Source organism: Gobius niger, assembly GCF_951799975.1.
Source record: "Gobius niger genome assembly, chromosome: 14".
Taxonomy (NCBI): Eukaryota; Metazoa; Chordata; class Actinopteri; order Gobiiformes; family Gobiidae; genus Gobius; species Gobius niger.
Window position 1 is genome coordinate 25,030,651 of NC_136865.1, and position 22,528 is coordinate 25,053,178.

The 22,528-nt window shown below is 41.6% G+C and overlaps 1 protein-coding gene across 14 annotated transcripts in view; it reads left to right on the top strand.

The window, feature by feature from the left end:
• Positions 1-22,528, top strand: part of macf1a (microtubule actin crosslinking factor 1a) — a 309,958-nt gene that overhangs the window by 138,295 nt on the left and 149,135 nt on the right. For 11 of the 14 annotated variants that reach the window (XM_079570808.1, XM_079570817.1, XM_079570814.1 and 8 more), the window contains exon 1: positions 18,679-19,929. In XM_079570808.1, coding sequence (XP_079426934.1) covers positions 18,844-19,929 — 1,086 coding nt within the window. In that variant the 5' untranslated portion in view covers positions 18,679-18,843. Of the gene's footprint in view, positions 1-6,551; positions 6,642-9,761; positions 9,840-10,984; positions 11,078-18,678; positions 19,930-22,528 lie in introns of those variants that run through there. The other 3 variants (XM_079570810.1, XM_079570811.1, XM_079570812.1) reach the window with 1 other exon arrangement.

A 22,528-nucleotide genomic window follows, 5' to 3' on the forward strand; every position in this document is an offset into this window, starting at 1 on the left:
TTGCATAATGTAAACCATCATTGCAGAAGTTGGCCAGGTTCAGTGTCAATAACCTCCTTTCAGGTGACCTCATGTTTGTCATATTTGAATAAGATTAACTCAGGTGTTTTCAGGGCGGTCCCCACTACATCACTGTTTATCCAAGAAGTACAAATATAGGCCACCACTGCAGTCACTCAAGTACTTTTGGCACGCACTACCTCAGTCTGACCCAGGCCTTGTTGACTCGCTCTCAATCAGTCCAGTTGGTTTGGATTAAGACGCCAGGAGGAGACGGGAAGCTTTCTCTTTAGATGAGGTTTAGCAGCAGCAGTGAGGGGTAATTAGAGAGGACAGGAGGATAAATGGTGCTGACAGATTGTTTGTGTAGTATTTGGTTTGTTAATGAATCAGCCGCTGATAATTACGTTAAATACAGCAGCTGATATGTTTGAGTTACCAAGCATATAATGGCAGAGCTAATTGCTGGATCTGATGCTAACAGTTTAAGCTTTAAGTGTTTCGTTGCAGCAAATTTCTGGAAACCGATTAGGAATAACAATAAAGGGGCTTTACTGGTTTTGGGATGTGACGGCAAACGTAGTAGTGAGGATGAGTTAAATTTGACTAACTAAAAACGCCCCGCTTTTGTGGCACCTGACCTCAAGTCCCCGCACAATTTGAAATAAAGCTCATTTCTTTTCATTTGCTCACGTTGAGGTAAGAATCTAAGGGCCTGATTTACTGAAAAATACGGTTGCTTGTTAGGGTGGTCCAAAAAACAGGTGATGTTAAAGCAGAACTTACTTACTTGTTTACCTTAATAAATCCTTTTTATTATTTATAGTGTTAATGAGATGATTTGGGGGTATTTCATCTCCTCCTGTTGTCGCTGGCCAGAAAACCACATTTGCAGCTTTCCCTGCTCCGACCCGGCGCCCCAATACACACTAAGGGAATCACAAGGAAGAAGCTAGCAGGCTAACGGGCAAAGCTAACTGCGGGCTAGCGCCACTTAAACAGTATTTACAGCCAAGCTTGAGTGAAAAAAATCATCTCCATTGTGTAATTGGATGTACAATATCCCTCTCTCCCTTTGTCTTTTCTATCAGCGAATTATTTACTCTCACGGACAATTAATGTATAACAAAAAAACGCAACATTCTACGACACCTGCAGTGGCGCTTATGACCTCAAGGGGCATGAGTTAGTTCTGCTTTAATATTTTTGCACCTGATTTGTGCCATTAATATAATAATACTTTTGTCATACGTTAATCCACTGTATCTTTCTCCAAGACTGATTTCCCATTTCTTGGACAATAATGTTTGACTTTGCTGTACGCACCCAAAATCCTATATTTATTTACATCACGTGAACCTTTTTCTGTGCTTGCCCACTGCTCCTGACAGGTTTCCCTCAGCATTTAGAGTTTCAGAAGTTCATCATTGTTATTTATTTAATGTCATATTGTTGACAAAATGATCATATGAGCCAAGATCTCTGACTGCCATTAGAGATCAGCAGATGCATTGGGCGTTGTTCACACATTGACAACCCCCCTCCCGTTATTATTCGGAAAGTTGAACCTGTCGGGCCAAACAAACGTCCAGGCAGCGTGTCCCTGTAATATTTCGAGCCGTTACAGAGTGTCCAGTGTGTTCACATGAGGGCGAGGGCAGGGCTGTTCCCATGTGTCACCTCTGAGGCAGCTGAGCAGAACCACACGGACACATCCTGTTCATGAGGCGACAGCTGCTGACTCAGGCTCTGGGCTGGAACCGTTTATATTGTCAGACTCAAAACCATTATAGGATTAATATTAAGTATTAATATTAACGGACCAATTGGTTGCCTTAAGTAAAAGTCTGTGGACGTACCAGTCCTCAAGCTCAGAACCTCCAGAATTCAGACCCTTTAGCTTTAACTAATGAGAAACCTGCACTGGTCTTGCACTGACTAAGACTTGAAAAAAAAAAAAGAATTTTGTCTGTTTATGAGCAGGTTCGGACATGAAATAAGAAAAAGAGCATTATTTCACTTTAAATAAGAGAAATGAAAGGTCCTACACCTGAATTTTTTTTAAATAATAAAAGAAGAAGCCACAAAATTTAAACTAGGGCTGGGCGATATGGACCAAAAGTCGTATCCCGATATATATTTAGGTTGAATATCGATATATGATCGATATATGATATAGATCCCAATATTTTTTCCACAAAGTGAGAGCTGTGAAATGAAATGTGAAGTCAAATTCAAAGCCAAATGCAAGTAGTTTTATTGAAAGCTCAGTATAAAATGTAAACATTAACACTGTCTAACAAAGCTCCATAAGGTGCACTTTTGAATAAAAGAATATCTTAAATAAAAATACCCTATAAAATGAAATAGGTCCATCTTTTTAGAGATAACAAAATAAAGTAGATAGATAAAGATAAACTTTTTTAAACATCACCTTGAGATTGCCTGTTTCTTTTCGTTAACATAATAGCTTATCTGAATTTGAACTATATCGATATGGTCTAATACCATATTTAAAAATATATCGATATATCTTAAATATCGACATATCGCCCAGCCCTTGTCCAAACTCATTCCTAATGTTCCTAACATATTTTTAGCATCCCACTTTTTCATAGGGATGAGTTTAAAGGCACATTTTGCAACGTGCAGGGTCACTTTTCAAGGTCACGCTTTATAATTACTGCTTTTTTCCCCCTGCAAATGCCTAAGTTTTTTCATTAAAGGTGGACAAAACCAATTTCTTTCCACTACTAGAACAAAACAGAATCTGATATAGTGCCTTTAACTTGTTCACTTAAAGTAAGAAAATCAACACTGGAAAAGAGACACGTTTATGGCAAGAAAAAACAGGCTTTCAAGATGGTCCAGGTCTTGTCAAACAAACTCTTAATTCAAGCAAAGTCTAAGTGATTTTTCTCTTCTAAGGTACATCAGTAGTGAGAGTTTTTCCGTGTGTTTTTAATTACTTTCATTGACTGATTATCCAGTACTTGGTATTTATAAGTACAGCTCATTTCCCGGTTGAAAGATGCCTCATGTTTGTAATGAACACGTCAGTCACTGTTATTATTCCTAACTCTAATAGAGTTCCTCCTTGGATTATTGCTCGATTACTCATTGACAGCACCTTCATGTTATGCGCTGATGTGACACAGTAAATTTAGAGCCGTGTTTCCAGTCGGTGTTGAATCCAGCGAGTCTCTGTGAACTCATTTACTCCTGACGCTCTGAGGAAGATGCAGCCAGAGAAATAAAGAGGCCATAGTCTGGAAAAGAACAGCTAACAGTGTTAAACAGTGATGGTGAATACAAAACCTTCAGCCATTAGAATGTTGAGACTGGAACGATAAGTCATTCTTCTTATACAAGTCTTTCTATTTGTTTTTTATATAAGACAGAATATCGACTGTTGTATATATGATATTCAGTACTAATTTGGTTCTGTTTAACCTCCCCCATCTGATCCGAGGGCTTCTTCAGTTCAGCTTTACCCAAATCTAAAAGCTTCTCGGCTGGAGAGCAACTGTCTAATGCCTCATTTGAAAGCTAAGATCTACAAAAGTGATAGAAACATCGACGGAAGAACCGTTTCATACACAAGGCCATCAGGAAGCTGAACTCCCATCTTGAAAATCTTGAATCTTTTTTGTCTCGTTGCCGTGTTTTTGTCACATTTTGTTGTTTTTGTAGTTTTTTTGTCATGTTCTTGTTGCATTTTCGTTCGGTTTTGTCACTTTTTGTGGCATTTTTTGTTGCTTTTTCATTGCTCTTTTCATTGCCTTTTTGTCCTGTTTTTGTCACTTTTTGTGTTTTTTTTGTTGCATTTTCATCATGTTTTTGTCGCTTTTTGTGTTTTTGCGTTTCGCTATTTTGTTGCGTTTTTATCCTCATTTTCTTCGCTATATTGAGGTTTTTTTTTTTAAGCTTTTAGGTTTGGGTAAAGCCAAACTGGAGAAAAGCTGCTCGGTTTAGGTGGGGGTTAAGAGGATAAAGAGTTTATTTCACATGTGCAAAGTAACACAATCCTACAGTACAATCCTAAGATTCAATTCCCTTTAGTTTCCATCTAGCTTATGATGTTTCTTTAAATGAAATGCCGCATGCTGTGTTTAAATGGTTTAGTAAAGCATCATAATAATACTGTTCACCTAATATTGTTGATAGTTATGAAATATTGCAATTTTTCAACTTCCGCACATCCACACATCGAGTCACATTTAGAATACATTGTTGTTTCCAGCCGTGCAATGTAAACAACATTTTGTAATTCAAGCAATTGTGGTACATGTATTGCTTGCTTGTTTACAAAGACTCATAGCAATAAATAAAGTAAAAAATACTAAATGAGCGTATTTTACCCTCTTCTCAAACATATACATTTATTGTCTGTGTTACTGAACTTTACAGACTGGAAGCTGTCCCTAAAGGCTACAGGAGTCATAAAACCTGATATCTTATCCATGTTTTCCTCTTGTAACACATAAATCAGCTCATAATATCAGCTGCAACAACTCTTCAGTTCTAGATACACACTTCACCACAATAGCAGTGTCGCTGTGTAAACTGTGTGTTGGTTTGTTTACATAATCTGCTTTTATTGGGTCATCTGAGTGATTTATGGTGATAGGCATGTTGCTGTTGTTGTGGTTGTCCTGCCCCCTGGTGGTGGATCAGTGCGGTGCATGTTCTTGTCCCAGCTCCAGGTCTGCAGTAAAGTTTGCAGAGGAGCTGGACAGGTGCCCTAATGCAGGTACAAGCACGTCCTGTTTTAGCCGATTAAGCACCTCTACAGAACGCCTCCTCTTGCTCTTTTTAGACACTTCAGAGGCGGATAGTTCAGGAAGTTTGTTGTATACCATCAACTCAGTATTGGAAAGTGTTGGGATTTTCTGGTATTCGTCAAATTGGCTAACACTTTCAATTTGGCTGATATTTGTAGAACCATGATGATAGACATCTGCACTTCATTAAATTCTAACTCACTATTTTTTCATATGTTCAGTTGTATTGTCTTCATGTGTCTCTGACTAACAGCTACACAATCATCCCTGTTGCAAGCATCAAGGCCCGTAGGCTTTATTGGATTGACAGCTCAGTGTGAAAGGAAAGAACAGTTTTCTGCCATTAATGAAGCAGCCGTAACCGCTAGTGTCTAGACTATTGGCTGAACAGAATTCAATGTTTTTAATGCTTTAATACAGTGGTACTGCCTGACCAAAGTATGCAAGTGTAGCCTAGGCCTGTCACGATAACAACGATAAATATTGACCTAAAAATGTATTGTTTATCTGTCATTTATTGAACAAAAAGTCGATATAGTAATTATCTGGACTGCTCTACTGTTGATTTTTGTTTATAATGTTGTTATGCAGTGTTATCCAATGGGCAGGCTCTTTGAAAAATGCCCTATGTTGGTGTGACTGTTAGCATGCTATGAATCTGAACTTTACATCAGTGTTCACTTTGACAACATATTTTGCAAGTAAATTTAGTCGACCTTGCATTTATAAAATTAATTATAATCATATCTAATCAAGGTCCTCTGCTTCATGGAGCTGCTCCCACATGAACAAAGCTCAGAGCTGTTCCTTTGGCATCATTTACATCATATGAGGCTCTTTCAGACTGTCAATGGAAGTTTGGATGATTTTAGTCTCTCCTTTTCATGTTTATTGAGTCTTATTCTAGTCGACAAACATATTGGGATATTTTAGTCATAGTTTTAGTCTCATGAAAAACTTTTAATTTAGTTTTAGTCCAATTGTAGTCAGCAAAAATATCACTCTAGCTAATATTAAGACAAAAATCGACAAAATCAGCAATGCTTTACATTTTGCGGTGATTCTTTACTCATTATTTTATGCCTGATGATGATGATTGGAACAATTTTTTGGTTAACTTTAACAAAGACAAACTACTGAGACTGAATCTGCACCCACATACTTAAATCCAAGTGTTGCCTCTCGCTCCCTTTTCATTAACAAGTGCATAATATCCTCCGTCATATCCCGGAGCGTGACTCTGACAGTAAACTCCCAGCTTTAAAAAGGCTCATTTACAGCTCGGTTTTTCCCTGTGAGCCGACTGCTGCCGACTCTGTTCATGTCACATAATAAACCCCTGCTGAATCACCGTGTCAGCTGTCGCCACCGGCAACAGCCCCATCACCCTGTCGCTCCGGCAGTGTCTCGGCAACAGAGTCGGGACACACAGCTGGTACTTCCTGCTCAGTTGGCACGGAAACGACAGTCACCATCTCCGTCAGCTGTGCAGCAACGGGCGGCATATGTCGACGGCAATAATGGCAGAATGAGTTTGAATAAAGAAAATGTAATTGCAATTTCATACAATAGAAATACTGTAGGTTAGATTAGATTAGATTTAGTTCACTGTGCGCGTTTTAAACATGTCCAAGAGCATCAACACTTTTTTTTTAGTAGTAGAAAATGTATTGTCCCCGTGGGGGAAATTCATTTCCCCCACTTGTGAGAAAGACTGAAATGTATGTGTGTATCAAAATTGTGATTGAGTTGTGCTTGATGTTCTAGGTGAGGAAGCACATCATCGACCTGTACGAGGACCTGCGGGACGGACACAACCTGATCTCGCTGTTAGAAGTCCTCTCAGGAGTCACACTGGTGAGTACTGGCCGACACTGGTCTAAAGCTGCGTCCTTGGGCAAGACACTCCCTCTATCTATCTATCTATCTATCTATCTCTCTCTCTCTCTCTCTCTCTCTCTATCTATCTATCTATCTATCTATCTATCTATCTATCTATCTATCTATCTATCTATCTATCTATCTATCTATCTATCTATCTATCTATCTATCTATCTATCTATCTATCTATCTATCTATCTATCTATCTATCTATCTATCTATCTATCTATCTATCTATCTATCTATCTATCTATCTATCTATCTATCTATCTATCTATCTATCTCGCTATCTATCTCGCTATCTAATCAAAATGAAAAATATAAAATGACAGAATACTTACAGTACTTTTTTCCCCCTTATTTATATTGATAAAAGTTTTAAATTTATATCTCAAAATGATTTTTCCCCCCTATTCACCTGCTGTGTTTCGCCTTAAGAGAGTGAACATCCAGAAGGCTTTATCAGGCACTGGGGCCTAATAATAATGGAATAATGCACTAAATTGTAAAGTGTCACTGAATGTCCACAACATTATCCAACCAAATGATCATGATTAATTATGCCTCTTATTATGAACATTTATCAGTGCTTTGTGGTTTATTAATGTAAAGTTTAATGATTTTATGATTTCTTTCTTTCATCACTGAATCGTCTGTGGCTTCACTTTTATCACCACACAGCTTCATTCTGAGTGCTGCGCTGATGCGGACTGTTCATACCACTGTTAATGCTAATCCTAACGGACAGGTTCCAACAGCAGAAAGGACCAGACTGCTGACTCTGAACTGTCCCGGGACATCACAAAATGTTCATATTTATATAACATCCTGCTTTCCTGTTCCATTAGCTTTTTTTTTGTTGCATTTTTTGCTTTCCCGTGCAGCTATTTTACCTCTCTTTCCATTTTTGTGACCACAGCAGCAGAAGACTGGCCCTCTCCCTCTGTCCAAACGGACCTCGGTGTCCCGGGCCCCTCCTCTGATCCTGCTCGGGACAGAGGAGGAGGAGGATGATGAAGGAGCGGACGGAGTATGTTTTACTGCACACCGCTGCCCCATAACAACTCACTTTTAACCTTCTTATTTTGATTTAAGCTCCGGTTATGGTTGTTTGGGCACTGCATGAGAGTGTGCCGTGTCCTCCTCACTATTTGCGTCGGGATCTTGTTGTAAAGATGTGTTTTAGATGCGTAATTTAACCTAAACTCACCCATACAATCTCATACTGGGGTCAATGGTTCAATTAAAAGTTGAAAGTGAAAATTGTTGGGTAAATTACTTCCTGAGTGGCTGTTTGAGTGTCAGACTGAGGGAAAAACAATGTGAAAACTCTGATATTTCCCAAGCATATGCCAAAGAAATAGATAAAATGCTAGAATTACAAACTGCTACACCCGCCTCAGGTCAGAGGTAACTGGAATGAAAGCCTATTGTGCACAGCCTGGATTGTGAAGATTATGTTGTCAATCTTGTTTGGATAGATCTGACCTATTATATATACAAGGCTGTAAGGAAAATTATGTTGACGTCAGAGTGGAGTCCTTGTGTTACTGCAGGCACCTCCACTTCACCTCCCATCAGTTGCACAATAATACTATTTTATACAAAGACAGGGCTGGACAGGCAGAAAAAATCAGCCCGGGACTTTTGGGTCAAGACTGTCTCCCTAAAAAATCAGTCATATCCAATGCAATAGTATACAGTATAACCTACGAAGGACACTAGCAGCTGCATGTTGTTTCTGCCAAATTCAAGCGAACCCCTCATAGCACTCAACACTTTAATCTTGTCGTTTACAACTTGATGGAACTTTTGTAAAATTGCTTAACAATCTTAAAATGTGCGTTCCGTTAATGAGGTTCCTCTCGCGACTGTGACACAAATAAACTTCTCAAAACCAACCAAATAATCACACTGTAGATTTAGGCAATGAAATGGTAAAACTTGTCACAGAGTTAGAGAGGTGTGTAGTAAAAATAGAAGTCCCAAAAAGGCCAAACATTGTAAATCCTTTCAGTGGAAACTAGAAGCTTTTTCCAAACTGCGCGCACTGACGATGGAGATGTAGTCACCTGACATCTCCTGACATCTCCCAACATGCACTTCTTGACACTAAAATGTATTAAAAAAATAGAGGTCTGAGGTTCTGTGGGTCCTGGAGGGTGTTGCAATAAACTATTTTCACTCATAATGGCAAATATGATGTAAGGGGCATGAGTGTTGTGTTCGAGAGCCCATTATCTGGGAACCAGAACTCAAGAAAGCATCAGAAGGGTATAAAAGGCGCCACATCCCTCTAGTGGAGGAATTGTGTAATTGCATCTATATAATGATAGGCATGCCAATAGTTTTTGACGCTTATTGTGGGCTGGTGTCAGATATTCCAAGGCTTATTTCTCGATCTGACTGGCCCAAAAGTACGTCAGCCCACTGGGAAAACTCCTGGTGCTCCCGATGGCCAGTCCGGCCGCAAGACCAAGGGCGAGACGATATATCGCTTTGATTTACTGTATTGTATCATATCAATAACGCTTTTGCTTGTATCAACATTCAAGATATTAATTTGTCACCTGTTGGCCCAAACTCGGAGACAAAACAAAACAAATGAATGACTTTTAAGGCTGAGGCTTCTATCCACCTTCTTAATACCAGCTTAGATAGCTACTGATGTGAATTTAAGAACCATTACAGCCACAGCCGTATATTTAATCTGCTGGTGCACTTTTCAAGATAAACATTTGGTTTAGAACCTTTGGAAAGTTCTTTTTTCATTCATTCAGATGTATTGTGACAAAAGCATATTCACTTAACAAACACGTGTGATCTAATACTGTTCTTCTTGGAGCATGGTTCAACGATGTACATTCAACTAACCATTCTCTCACGGCGCTCGCTTTCTGCCTTGTCATTTCTCTGTAACTATAATACATTTTTGAAACTGTTTGATGTGAACTTTTTATAACAAGCATGGTTTGAGATTCCAGTTTGGGTTTTGCTCCAGTGAAGACGGCGCCCCCAGGAGGAGCACATCACTTTTTTCACTGATGCTCAAGGAGAAAACCTATGTGGTCGCTAAAGCATTGTTCTTTGTTTCAGCCGAGAGAGAAGGGGCGCATGAGGTTTCATCGGCTACAAAATGTTCAGATCGCGCTGGACTTCCTCAAGCAGAGACAGGTTTGTAACAATGCTTTTTAAACGGGCTTGACCTTTTCTTCCGCCTGCTTTCTCATTACTCTGTGTGGTCATCTCTGTTCAACAACACGTTCAGTTTAACAAGGCCCCCAGAGCCTCCAACTCTTAATCAGACTGTTTTCTGTGTACACAGGCCGGGCTAATTGTGCACTGTGCGAATATATGCAAATTATGATACACCCTGTACAGTAACCTTAGAATAGTTTTTGTCACCTGCCTCTATTGAGTATTGTATAGTTACAGCATTGAAAAATGTGCAACATCTTAATGTCTTACTTCAATCATTTCTACTATGATTGCAATATCCTAAGACCAAGTAGAGCCCTGACCTCTCTCTCTCTCTTTTTACAATTTATTAAAGGCAATATATCATGTAAGGTTGACTTGTTTGAGCTTTTAACCATGATGGCTATGATGGTCTTATCTAGCGTAGTATTTTGTCTCATTTCAGTGCATTATAGAGGGACCATCTACATTGTCCACGATCAATCACTGGACCCATTCCGATTAGTTCTGCGCTCAAAGTGCTTTCTTCACGGCACCATGGATTTACTATCCTGCCATTAGCTGAAAGTGAAAGCTTGTTATCAGAAATTCATAATTCATAATAAATTCACTATTGCCTGCAGATAGCGCTCTTGGCCAATTTGAAAACATGACCAAAAAAAATGTATGTGAAAAGTCAAAATCAATGCTTGAGGTAGCGAAAGTACTATTTTTAAGCTTCAATGTTGCAAGATGTGTCTTCTTTAAAGGAGCTAGATTTTATATTCACTACTGCCACCTCAGGTCATACGTCTAACTGCACCTTCTATATAAAGCGCAGTTACACGTATGACCTTCGGACCCGAAGTAACAACTTTTTGAGCGGCAGTGCAGGATTTTAGAGGCAGCTATGGTGAACAGGTCTGGGCTCATTCTACACATTAGGACATTGCTGGAACATGTAGAGGGAGGAAGATACTTAGTTTTACCATTTTTAACTCTTTATAGTCCCTTTAAATTAACCACTTTTGATTGTGTTGTATTATTTTGACAGTTAAAGAGTAATTTCTATTAATAATTGGGTATATATTTCTTTTGTTTTTGCTGTACTTGTTTCATACTTGACCCTATTCTTCTTTCAGGTCAAACTTGTAAACATTAGAAACGATGACATCACCGACGGCAACCCCAAACTCACGCTGGGCCTCATCTGGACCATCATCCTGCACTTCCAGGTCTGTTCCTTCCCTCACGTGTGTTTTAACGGCTATTGGGCCATGATAATTTTTTACTTATTTGTCTGATGGTGAGCGGATGTCTCTTGCTATTAACATAGTTGTGAAACAGCTTTGATTAAATTTATGGTGATTCTTCGACAAGTTGGTCTAAATGGCCCGTAATGGTGTTGACTGCAATTAGAACCAAGCGAACATCAAATGGGTCCCTGTCAATGGACTGGATCTTTTAATGGGGTTGTGACCTTATTGATGGTGCTGGTTCTGCAACCTCTCAGTTGTCCTGGAGTTTTCTGCTACAATTGGGTTTGTATTATAAGTTGCCTTTTGCATAGTTATTGTTTGTGAATGAATAATGCTGCAGAAGAGTGTGTTGTTGTAATGCCCTTCTCACCACAAGAGGGCGCACTTTGATGAATGTTGGCTTGTGTGAGACCAGCTTGTTCAATCATTAATCATTGAACTTAAGCCAACATCCTGAATTTTTATCAGCAAATACTGTGTTGCAGTGCAGCTCATATAAGGTTTGGTTCTCACTTTTTATTATGAATGTAGCCTTGACATTAGATCACTGTGTGGAGTGTTTGCCAGCCATGTTTCACTGAAGCAGTTTGCCGTCTATTTCAAGTTTTGAACAGAAAAATCATCATCAAAGTAGCAGCTTCTCATTTATAGAATCAAAAAAGCATGTTAGAGAAGTGTCAATGTCAACCATACGTACAACAATGTGACTGAAGGGAGTGCTGAGAGTTCAGAGATCTAAATTGCAGTGGCTTTTTTGGGGGGAGACAAATCCCCTTGCTTTTACTCATCCGCCCCCTCGGCAAGGTGACATCGCCCTCACGGTTTCCAGGGCAACGGCAGTGCAGTGCAGGACGTCCCGACGAGAGCGTGATTCAGCAGAAAGCGAGGCGGAGGAGTGACGCAGGAGACTATAGCCCAATGATGGACAGTCAACAGCCAGAGGGGAGGGAGCGGCGAAGGGGGATTTGATAAAAGGGAAATATCATAGCTGGAGAACGGGAGAGGATAGAGCGGGGAGAGAGGGAAACGTATAGATGGAGCAACAGGGGAGGAGAAGTGGAATGAGAGGACAGAGGGGTGTTGGGGGGGAGAGAGAGAGAGAGTTCAGCGGGTTTAAGATGACAACAACTTCTAAGCTGCACTGAGGAAGTCCAATCACGTACAGCACTCTGCAACGCCTGTAGTTCAAAGGATTAAGAGAAAATTGAGCTTTGTATGACCACAGTATAAAGGAGTAACCAAGGATGCAAGCCAAATGATGATGCCTACCTCCTGAAAATGACTTTACTCAAAAGGCCCTACCTTCACAGTAGCAATTGTGGATGGGTTTCCTGTTATGGATGCCATTTTGAGGACTTTACACCAGCCATTTCTCAAGATGTGGGTGTTTAATAGCGAGAGCGAGCTGGAAAATGACATATACATATTTGTGGGCACCTAATTGAACCATTTAATCTGATATGTTAATGAGAAAATGATGCTGCAGCTCCATTCTTGCACGTGCCACTTGTGTTTTGATTTCTTAATTGCTTTGGCGGCCCTGAATTGTCATCACTTTGCCCCCATGAATTGTCGACGCATTCTTTGTTGTTGATGCCACTTGAGAAATGAAATGATTAGGGCAAGTACAGAGGAGGAGGTGTTCAATCTGAGTAGAATTTCAGATTTCCCTTTCTTTCTTTCCATTATTGTTGTCTGTAGCTTTATGAGCCACTAGGGGTCACCAGTTTTCGCAGCATCACTGATCTATCCCTTCCTCATCCTGCCTCTTTCTCCACTGTGTCCGCTCCCGATTGGCTCCTCGGGCTTGTGCATCATTGATAATGTAAGACAGTGGTTTATGGAAATGCCTCTGCCTCCGCTTCAGGCCAAAATGAACTGCCAGGAACTCTTCATTATTGCGACTCTCTGCCGCTAATCCCCCCCGCTTTATGGCACCAATCCGTCTCAGTTTATGTGAGATTAGGGTGACATTATTGAGATTATTTAGTGGAGATGCACATTTAGGTTTAGCTAAATAGTGCTAAAGGACTTCTAACAGCACTATTAGCATGACTTTTCACATTCTGTGGTTGTGTATATAAGCATGCAGCCTGAGTGTTGTTTTCTATACTGGCATAAATAATGAAATGTATTATTTTTTGAGAATATCAATAGGAATTGCTTTTAATGTTCTCTTGTTCTCTCAATTTTAAAGGGCTTTTTCTCCAGAAATTGCTTGAAATATTAAAACTTTCTTCTTTATCTTTCAAGACAGAATAACTTTTAGTTGTGGAAGGCTCTGCAGAAGCTTTTTTTCCCACTTTTAATCAAATCAAGTTTTTCCTACTGCAGTTTTTCTCGATTGCTAAGCCACTAAATGCCTCTGACTGCACCAAGCCATTTGTCATTCACAGCACATACAGCATAAAGCAAAAGTTAACACATCTTTGCAGTTTCTTTACAAAAACGCATTGACTGAACAGTGTTTACCTGAGAGTGCAGTGTTTTCTGAATCGGGTCCTAATAAATAAAATGGTGTGCAGTGAGTGATAAGGCTAATGTGTGCCAATAGAGAAACTGTAATATTCTATAAATAAGACAGGAGGAATTGAAATGTTACTAATAATGAATGTGTGTCTGTGGTTTTCCAGTCCCTTTCCACCCCCTAAGACTTATAAATATTCACTAAATGTACAGTTTTTGAGATGAACACTTTTTGAAATATTCAGAAATTCAGCATCCGTCACGTCTTCACCAAATCCTAAATAATTCAGTAAATCTAAACCTAATAAATGATCAAATGCGCTCTCACACATTGCGTTTGAAGTGTGTTTTGAAGCTGCGGGCTCAATTAAACGCTTTTTTCCCCCCCTAGTCCTCGACGGCAAGTAGCGTGTACGAAAGATGGAAATGCCTGGGGGAGTTTGTTAGCGCTGGTTTCCGATTGGCCGCCGTTCTTCTTCGTGGCTTTTCGGTCTCTGATGCTTTGTCTTTAATGAGGAAAGATGGATCACCACTGTTACACCAGACTGCCTTTGTCTCTATGTAAAGTGTACCTATATGTTATTGTTAAAGCCAGATGTATAGAATGGAGTAGCCTGCTATATAGAGCATGACAAATCCCTCTGTAAAGTGTATGGTCTTATTTATCCATCTTATTCCCTCACCCAAAAAAATACCAAGCTTCATTTGAGTAATCCCCTTTACTTTGGTCATTTCTACTTCTACCGCTGTGGCGCTCTGATCTATTATCAGGATTTTATTGTTATAAAGAAAACACAAAGCTCCATTTCTAAAGCCATCACTGTATCTGATCTGAATGGTTCTGCGCTCGAGGTCTATTCACCCTAGTGCCATTTGCTAATAATAATAATTATGCATTGGTTTTAAAGGAACAGGCCACCATTTTTTTCTATACTGAGATATGTTCCTGCCTTAGCTTAGACAAGTTGATGCGTCCCTGTCTGGTGTTTGTGCGTGCCCTCAGTCATGCAAAAAGACAAAAGATTTTGTTAGCATTTGGCCTCTCCCAGTATGTTCCAATAGCTCCAAACGGAGTGAAGTTAGAAGCGACCAAGCTCTTCCACGGGCACGCACAAAGACCAGGCAGGTACGCATCAACTCGTCTAAGCTCAGGTAAAAACATATCTCAGTATGGAAAAATGGTGGCCTGTTCGTTTAAATAGCGCTTTTCTGAACACTCCATATGGATGGACACGCCATCGGCCCCTCCGCCCACCACCAACCACTCACTCACTACATCCGCCAGGCTTCCTGGCGTTCCCAAACGGTCTCCCATCCAAGTACTGACCAGGCCCTCCCCTGCTTAGCTTCCAAGGTCTGCCAGGATTGGGCATAGCAAAGGCAAAGGCCACATTTGCTGACATGCCATTACATGACAGTGAAAGCTTGTGTCACATTTAATTGCCACTACTGACTGCAGAGGGAGCTCTAATTTAATATGAAATCCTGACAAGCATAGTCTTTCAATTGCTACTATCTTTTCTTTATATAGACATTATTTCAAATTTAAAAACGTAAAATATCAATTGTGCATTTGAAAGAAGCCTCACTTGTGCATACGTTCACTTTAATCAATTTAAGGTGTTTTTTTAGTATATGCTGGACAAGACTTGTTTTTATGTTTTATTGCGGCATACATATTATTACAGTTGCCAAATATGGTCACGCTTCAACCTTTTCAACAGAAAGGGCATGATCACAATATCGCATGTGTATTTTTAATGGATCCTGAAGGTCAATGTTCTGCATTTTCACAAAAACAAGATTCAGTATAAATGCATTTCAGCAATATGTCAAAGTGATTCCAAACAATAGCGTTAATGGCATCTTCTCAATCGTGTTACATAAAAAAAAGTACACAAAAAGTTCGCACTGAGATTCTAAGTGCATTTGATAACGCCTTGCATTCCCATAATGCAATGATTACCGTCCCTTAAGCCTTCACTGTCTATAGTGAATCACCGTAAATCCCTAAATAAACCAGCAGCGGATTTCCAGATGCGCTGGATTAACTCTGGAAAATCCAATAGCGTCCATATTGTTTTTCATTTTGATAGTCCACTTTCCAAGTAAATTTCCTTCAATCTTCTTGCAATCTCCGTTTCCTTCCGCTCCCACAACCTTTTCACCTGTAGTTGGATGGGCGCGCAGATAGCCTCCAGGCTAGACAATAAATTGAGGAGCACCTGAATCCCATTCTGTTGCTATAATGAAAAGGTCTCGATTTAAGAATGTGATTTCTCTGTCATTGGGTGTGTGCCGTTTTCCTATTTTTCTATCTCCCTCGTTGGAGCCTGTCACTTGCTTACAAAGCTACTGGGTCAAGTGTGTGCGGTTGTGTGGCTTTGTAGCTTGAAGATCTCTCCCTTTTACAGGAGGAGAGAGAGAGGTGGAGAGAGAGAGAGAGAGCGGGGAGAGGGAGAGAGATCACGAGAAATGAGAAAACGTGGTAGGAGGAGTTTGCGAGCGCTGGTGCCGGGGAGGGGAGCAGAGCCAAGCAGAGGAGTAGCAGCATCGAACGGGAGACACTAAGCTATTTTCTCTGCTCCCTTTACCGGCGTTTGGAAGCGAGAGGACGAAACCAAGCAACCGGCGATGCAACAGAGGAGGCCAATCCAGAAATAGCATTGTCAATTTTGGCTAGTATTGAGAAAATAGGCTGAATCCGAAGGGGCTACATGCATGTAAAGGGCTCCGGAACAGCTGATTCGAAGGACCGCCCTGCCTCCACTTGTCACTAGCAGCTCCACTGCTCCTTCACTGTAACAATCGGATTCCCCCCTTTTTTAAACGAGGATGCTATGGAGACTGCTGCAAGGTTGCCTGAGGATAAACGATTTTGGGAACCGCTTGTTCTGTGGCCTGACGTAAGGGGAAAACTTCAGGGTTGCCCCTTTTCTGGACAAGCCGTACTCCTGGCTCCACTCCAGTGATACCTGCACATGAACTAGGACATATCTTCCTGCGTGGTGTTGGCTCAAACCTCAGAAAAACCCAAATACGAACTGGTTTCTTGATTACTTCCCCAACCAAGATGCTGTCACCTCAGATGCCTCTCGCAAATTAGGATTGGATTGACATGCCAAGCTATTAGGCGCGGGAAAGGATCTTGACACTGTAGTCATCAGCGCTGTGTAATCCCATGCAATTTCGGGGCGTGGGTTACAGACTTGGCACCCTCCCTCACCCCTACGAAGAGTGGATTTTTTGGGGAAGGCATCGTCGCACTGCACCACCTGATGAAGGGGGAAGCAGGGCTGGCAGAGTGACAGCAGCACACCGGAGCTTTATGATTGGACTGCACGGGGGCACGCCATTCACCGGAGGATCCCTGACATTGGAAAATAAGTCGGGTTTTTCGTAGGGAGAGTCCAGGGAAGGAGGCGAGCAAAGATGTCCAGGGAGATTAAGTCACTCTGATGCTGCGGGAAAAGGTCAGAGCTGTTGTAGGCTCTGGTGAGGTGCTCCACAGGTTTCTTGCTAATTTGCCAGATTCAAAGCACACACTAGATAATACCCCCTTCTGGAAGGATTAGACATTGAGAACTTTTACCGTGGAGTGATTGGCATCTTTGTTTAAGCTGGATATTGTCCCTGACATCTCATCACTTTACCCAGGCTGGGACAGACACAAAGAGTACACCAGTGCCCTGAGACTGTGACCAAATTGCCTGTTGTCTAAATATCTTGGATTTTCCCCAAGTCCTCAAGTGAAGAAACCAACACTTTTGAATTGTGTAGATTGAGTGTTGGCTACACCCTCCACCAATCTGTTCCTCTACTGGCTGACTGTCCACTATCTCTCCACCTGTGTGCTGGCTCGGCACTATGGGACGCTCATGCTTTACTACGAACTGTATTGACCACGACATTATTGCTCCTTCCACTACTGTCAGATAGAGTTTCTACAACAGGCCCCGTGCACCTCACTGGACTGCGTTTGCCAATCCTCTTTCCTAGTTTAGTCCTTACAGGCAATAACATCATCGCAGTCAGATGATTGCATTGATAATTCATGAGTTTGAGAGCTTCTGGCTATAAGGCACGCCATAGCTTACAGCGCACACAACCTCAAACCTGGAAAGGGTTAACGATTGCAATTTTTCAATAGTCAAGATGAAATTTAATTATTGAGATTCCTGGAGCACATATTTTCACACTTTGGAGTCATATAACACACACCTGCGATGGTTCACGCAGTGGCTCTAATGGGCTGAATAACGTTTTGCCGGACTTCATCTTTCTCTGCCACTCACTGTCATTTCGTCTGACGGATCGGCTGCTGGGAGACGACAGCTTACCTGCTCAAGTCTTCCGTGATAAATCTACCACCTGAGCCGAGCGTTACGCACAGCTCTCCTCCATTAGAGTCCGAGTGTCCTTGACCATCAGTCTTTAGGGATCGTAGTGAGCAGAGGCACGTGGATATTGTATATAAATGGAGGTCAATGTATTAGCGCTGGTTGATAGTTGAAATGTAGACTAACTAAGACTACTATGTCTAGCATTTCAGAACATTTGTAGAAGTTTAAACGACAAGGTTAGCCGGCTTTTTCAAACAGCTGAAATTGCAATATTCCACTGAGATTAATCATTCTACCACTGTACAAGAATAGTCAATTTGTGGGTGAAAGCAGAGAGAAAAATGTTATGACACGTTGGCTACAGCTACTTTCCTAAAAAGTGCCCTCAGCTCATTCCTGTGCACCATTTTGGAGCTAAATTTAAGCATGAAGTTTAGCCTGCTCTGCCTATTTTCACATTAATCAAAGCTGTCAGGCAAATGAGGAGCTATCACTCACCTGCCAGTCTACATGAATAAACATGGAGGGGGAAATTCTTTTATTAAGCCCTGACAAAATGGTTGCAATCAACGAGAAAGCGTGCAGAAAAGGGGTTGGGTTAGCATTTTTGTAGGTTGAGGATCCCTTGATTAAGATCATTCCAGGTTATTGTACTATATTTGATGAAAGGCGATTTTAATTCAGCTATATTGCTCTTCAAAAGCTGGACTTCTTATCTTTGTTTCGAAGGACAAAACTTGAAGACATTTGGATACTGATTTGGCACTTTCCATGTTCACATTCTTGGGATCGTCACCAATAAATCCCTTTTGGCTACCTGAGAACTAAACCAGGGAGCGATCATGGACTAAACTAAGACTTCGAGTACGACTGGACCAAATCTAAACCAGGACCAAGCTGATCTATACTGTTGAGTAGACCCTTGAAGCTTGTATGCCCTGCACCTGTGTCAAAAACATGGGGAACTCCATCGGTTGTGTCCGGCCTCCTCCCCCCGAGAGGCAGCATCCAGGAGCGGCCCCTCACTCACCAAAGAGGCGGCTGCGGTTCAGACGAAAACACAAAAGCAAGAAAGCTAAAAAAGGAGAGGCGGACTTTGACGAGTATAGAATTCCTGAACGCGATGAAGAGGAAAATGACGACGATGTGGTCCAAAAGGCGACTGAATTTGAATTCCGCAAACCTAGTCTTCTTACTCTGCCCGCCACTTCGCAAAGCAATACTCTGTCCCCGATGTTTTTGGGCGGTAGGGCGCATGAACCGTCCCCGAAGCCCAGCCCGGCATGGAAGGGCGTCTTCTGCTACCCCGGCGAAGAGGACTCTGTCAGTGCCATAGTGGACGTCTCCAGCATTCCCAGCCAAACTACCACCATCTCCCCGGTCAACAGCGCCGCTCCGCTGGGCAGCACCACTCCGGGAGGGGGGAGGGTGTTACGGGTGAAGGGGAAACTCCAAGGTGTGGTTGAAAAACCTTGGATTTTGCAGCCAAAGAAGGTGAAAAAGGAGGGAGAAAGTGAAAAGAAAGATGATGTGGAGGACAAGTCGAAACAGACACACGATGGGGCGTCCCGAGTAAAAACGCCATCGGAAAAGGAGCGTAAAGGCGTCGTTCATATCCGGGAAGTGGATGGTAAGCTCTGCGTTGTTAGGACAGTGTATCCGAGTGACTACGGCTCCCCGGTTTGGAGGGGCGACACGGGAATACCTGGAGAAGTTGTCAAAGTTTTGAACGAGGACATGACCCAGACACCAAAGCGTGATATTACCGTCCCAAAACTGGATATCACCTCCAAGGGAATGTGCTTAGGAACCCCCATTGGCGCACCCCAGCGCTCCCCCTCTCTTCTGGAGTCGGGCTACACCAGTGACCTGCCGCTGACGTCGCCGGGGACAACGGGGACCACGCCCAGTCAGACGGAGTGGGGCGTCCCGATCGGGAGCTCTTCCGAGAGGCTGGACTCTGTGTTGGAGAGCTGTCAGTCGCTGCAGCAACAGGCGATAGTCACGCCCCTGCCCGAGGTTTGAGTTCATACTATAACATATAAATGGGTATTACTTTATTGGACGCTTAAAAGCACACAATTTTACACATTAGGAGAAGGTGTTTGCTTATTTTTTATTTTTGTTTCACTGTGTAGTACCTGAGTAAGAGTACAGATACTTCTGGTCAAACAATAGTCCATAAAGAAGATGGAAGAGTTGCTCAGTCATATTATTTCTTAAGTCAAAGTCCTGAAGTTTTCGTTGAGGAAAATAAAATGTATGAATTGTGTCAGTGAATTATAACATTGTTGCTTTAAAGAGACTATACAGAGTTTAAAGATGTTAAAACCTCCTCCCCCTGCACTGTCGCTCAAAAAGTTGTTACTTCGGGTCCAAAGTAGCCTGGCCTTAGCCATCCGTAACTCTGGTCAATTATAATTTCCCTACATGTACGTCTGGACCTCATCTCAGTGGCCGCGCTACATCGGGTGAATTTCGATCTACCATTCAGGGAGCGGGGCGCATTTGCTGGTTGTAGTTTGGCAATGGCGGCGGATGCGCAAGTTATTGAAGCTCTTCAGTCTGCTCTGACTTGGCTCTTGTACGAAATGCAATGAGTGGTAAAACCAGGCTAGGTCCGAAGTGCCGTCATGCACAAGCTTAGTATAGAGACTGTAGTTACGCGTAAGACCTGAGGTGGCAGTAGTGAGTATAAAATGACCCACTTGCATCTAGTCCCTTTAAAAAACACATATATAGTTTGCAGCTTTTATCAAAATGTAGTGGACTATTATATTTGTCTTTCAAATGTCCTGGAAGTTCTCAACAAAAACACTACTCAAGGACAGTACAGATCCTCAAAAACTTTACTTTGCTTTACTTTGTGTGGTGTGACCATTTATATAAGAATGAAATAGCAGCCGTTCATTTGACAGTGGGTTGGTGATTTAATTTGGCATTTGAGTCTCATTTTTAATTTTGTAACGTCTGCCTAATCTATGAATGTCATGCAGCAACACGGCTAGGCGTACTTTTAACACTTCTTTTTTAAACTTAGGAAGAAAATGAACACCACGCCTCTAAGACGGATCACACAGGAACTAAGACTAGGCCAAGACTGACCCAGGTCCAAGCAGAGATAAACCGAGGACTAAACCAGAACTAAAGGATATAGTGTGGATCATATCAGTATAAAAAGACTCATATGAATGAATCACTCTTCAAATCTCAGAAAGTGCTGAGTGTCAATGCCATGCTATTAATTTCACGAGCTCATGGCGAGGACCCTCTATTACATTCAGTACGTGAGTCACTAAGTACTTCCTTTTTCCAGAAATTACACCTCATTAAAACGAACTGGGTTATTTGGCTGAATGGAAAATGCGAAAAAAGAAACCTCAAATGTCACACACATTAACTCTGTTCATTCAGGCTTTTTGAAACTCCTTAGAATTGGCCTTTCATGTTTTGTTGCTTAAATGAATGTTTCTGTACCTGAGGAAACAGGCCAAAATAATTCAGCCTTTTTTTCTGTGGCACAAGACGGCTGAACGTTGTACTCTTTTCAATAATAGACGTTTTCCTTTCTCTTAATCAGTCGTACAGGAGGTTGTCGCAGCTTTGTTTCCTATTACAGACCGTGTTTTTTGTTTGTCCCTGCGTGTCGTTATCAGCACCAAAAAGCTCCGTCAGTGTTTTTTCCTGGAGTCTAATCAACACCGAACAGCCGCTCTCCTTTTCAGCTCACCTCCCGCTTGTTGTTCACGTGTTACGACAGACTGACGGGCCAAATGTGCGGGAATAGTAGGCCTGAAATTCGTTAATTTAATCAGAATTCGCCAGGAATAATGTTCAAGATGTCGTGGGTTGTGGAGTGGTTTGCTTTCTGCACTTTGACTTAGATAAGAAGATGCAGGTTAAATTCTTCATTATGCGCGTGTCTATATAGTGCACTGGTGATGAGACGAAGCGGGTGTTGCCAAACTCACTGTCCTCCACTCAGTCTCAGTGACAGACGCTGAACCGAGCTGCGAAGAAAAGCTGTTCTGTGAGCGCACGCTGAGCTAGTGTCGCATGTGACTCTTGGTCCCATTGCTCTAAAGCATCTTGTAGAATAAACGCCGATAAGGTCATTAACCACACTCCATGTGACGAGATGTTGATTCTTTATTTGCAATTCAATCAACAATGTCCTTGGAAATACTAACTTTCAAATTGCTGCCAAAGCTGTTTTCCTGATGCGTGGCTCCTTTGATCGTATTACTCTAATAAAGGAGGTCTTGATCTCATTGTTATGCAAAACAGTGACAGTGCAGACTCCTACAGACAGACAGCTTATTCTGTTATATGCAAAGTCTAACAAGCTGCAGAATTTCTGCAACTCAATTAGTCAATGTTGTCCTGTTTTTTCCGACAGAGTGAGATATCATTTTCTTGGTTTAGTGAAATTGTTATTAACCCTAGAACACTATTGCCGGGTGGTTTTCACCTGAGCAAACACATTTATGTGATTTTAATTATGCTGCGTTTATGGGTAGTGTCATGGGTCTCTGGGCTTCAGCTTTGTCTTTGACATCTTTGATGGCCTGGGTGTTTTCCTAATCCAAAACACACTTTTTCCTACAGGCACATGTTC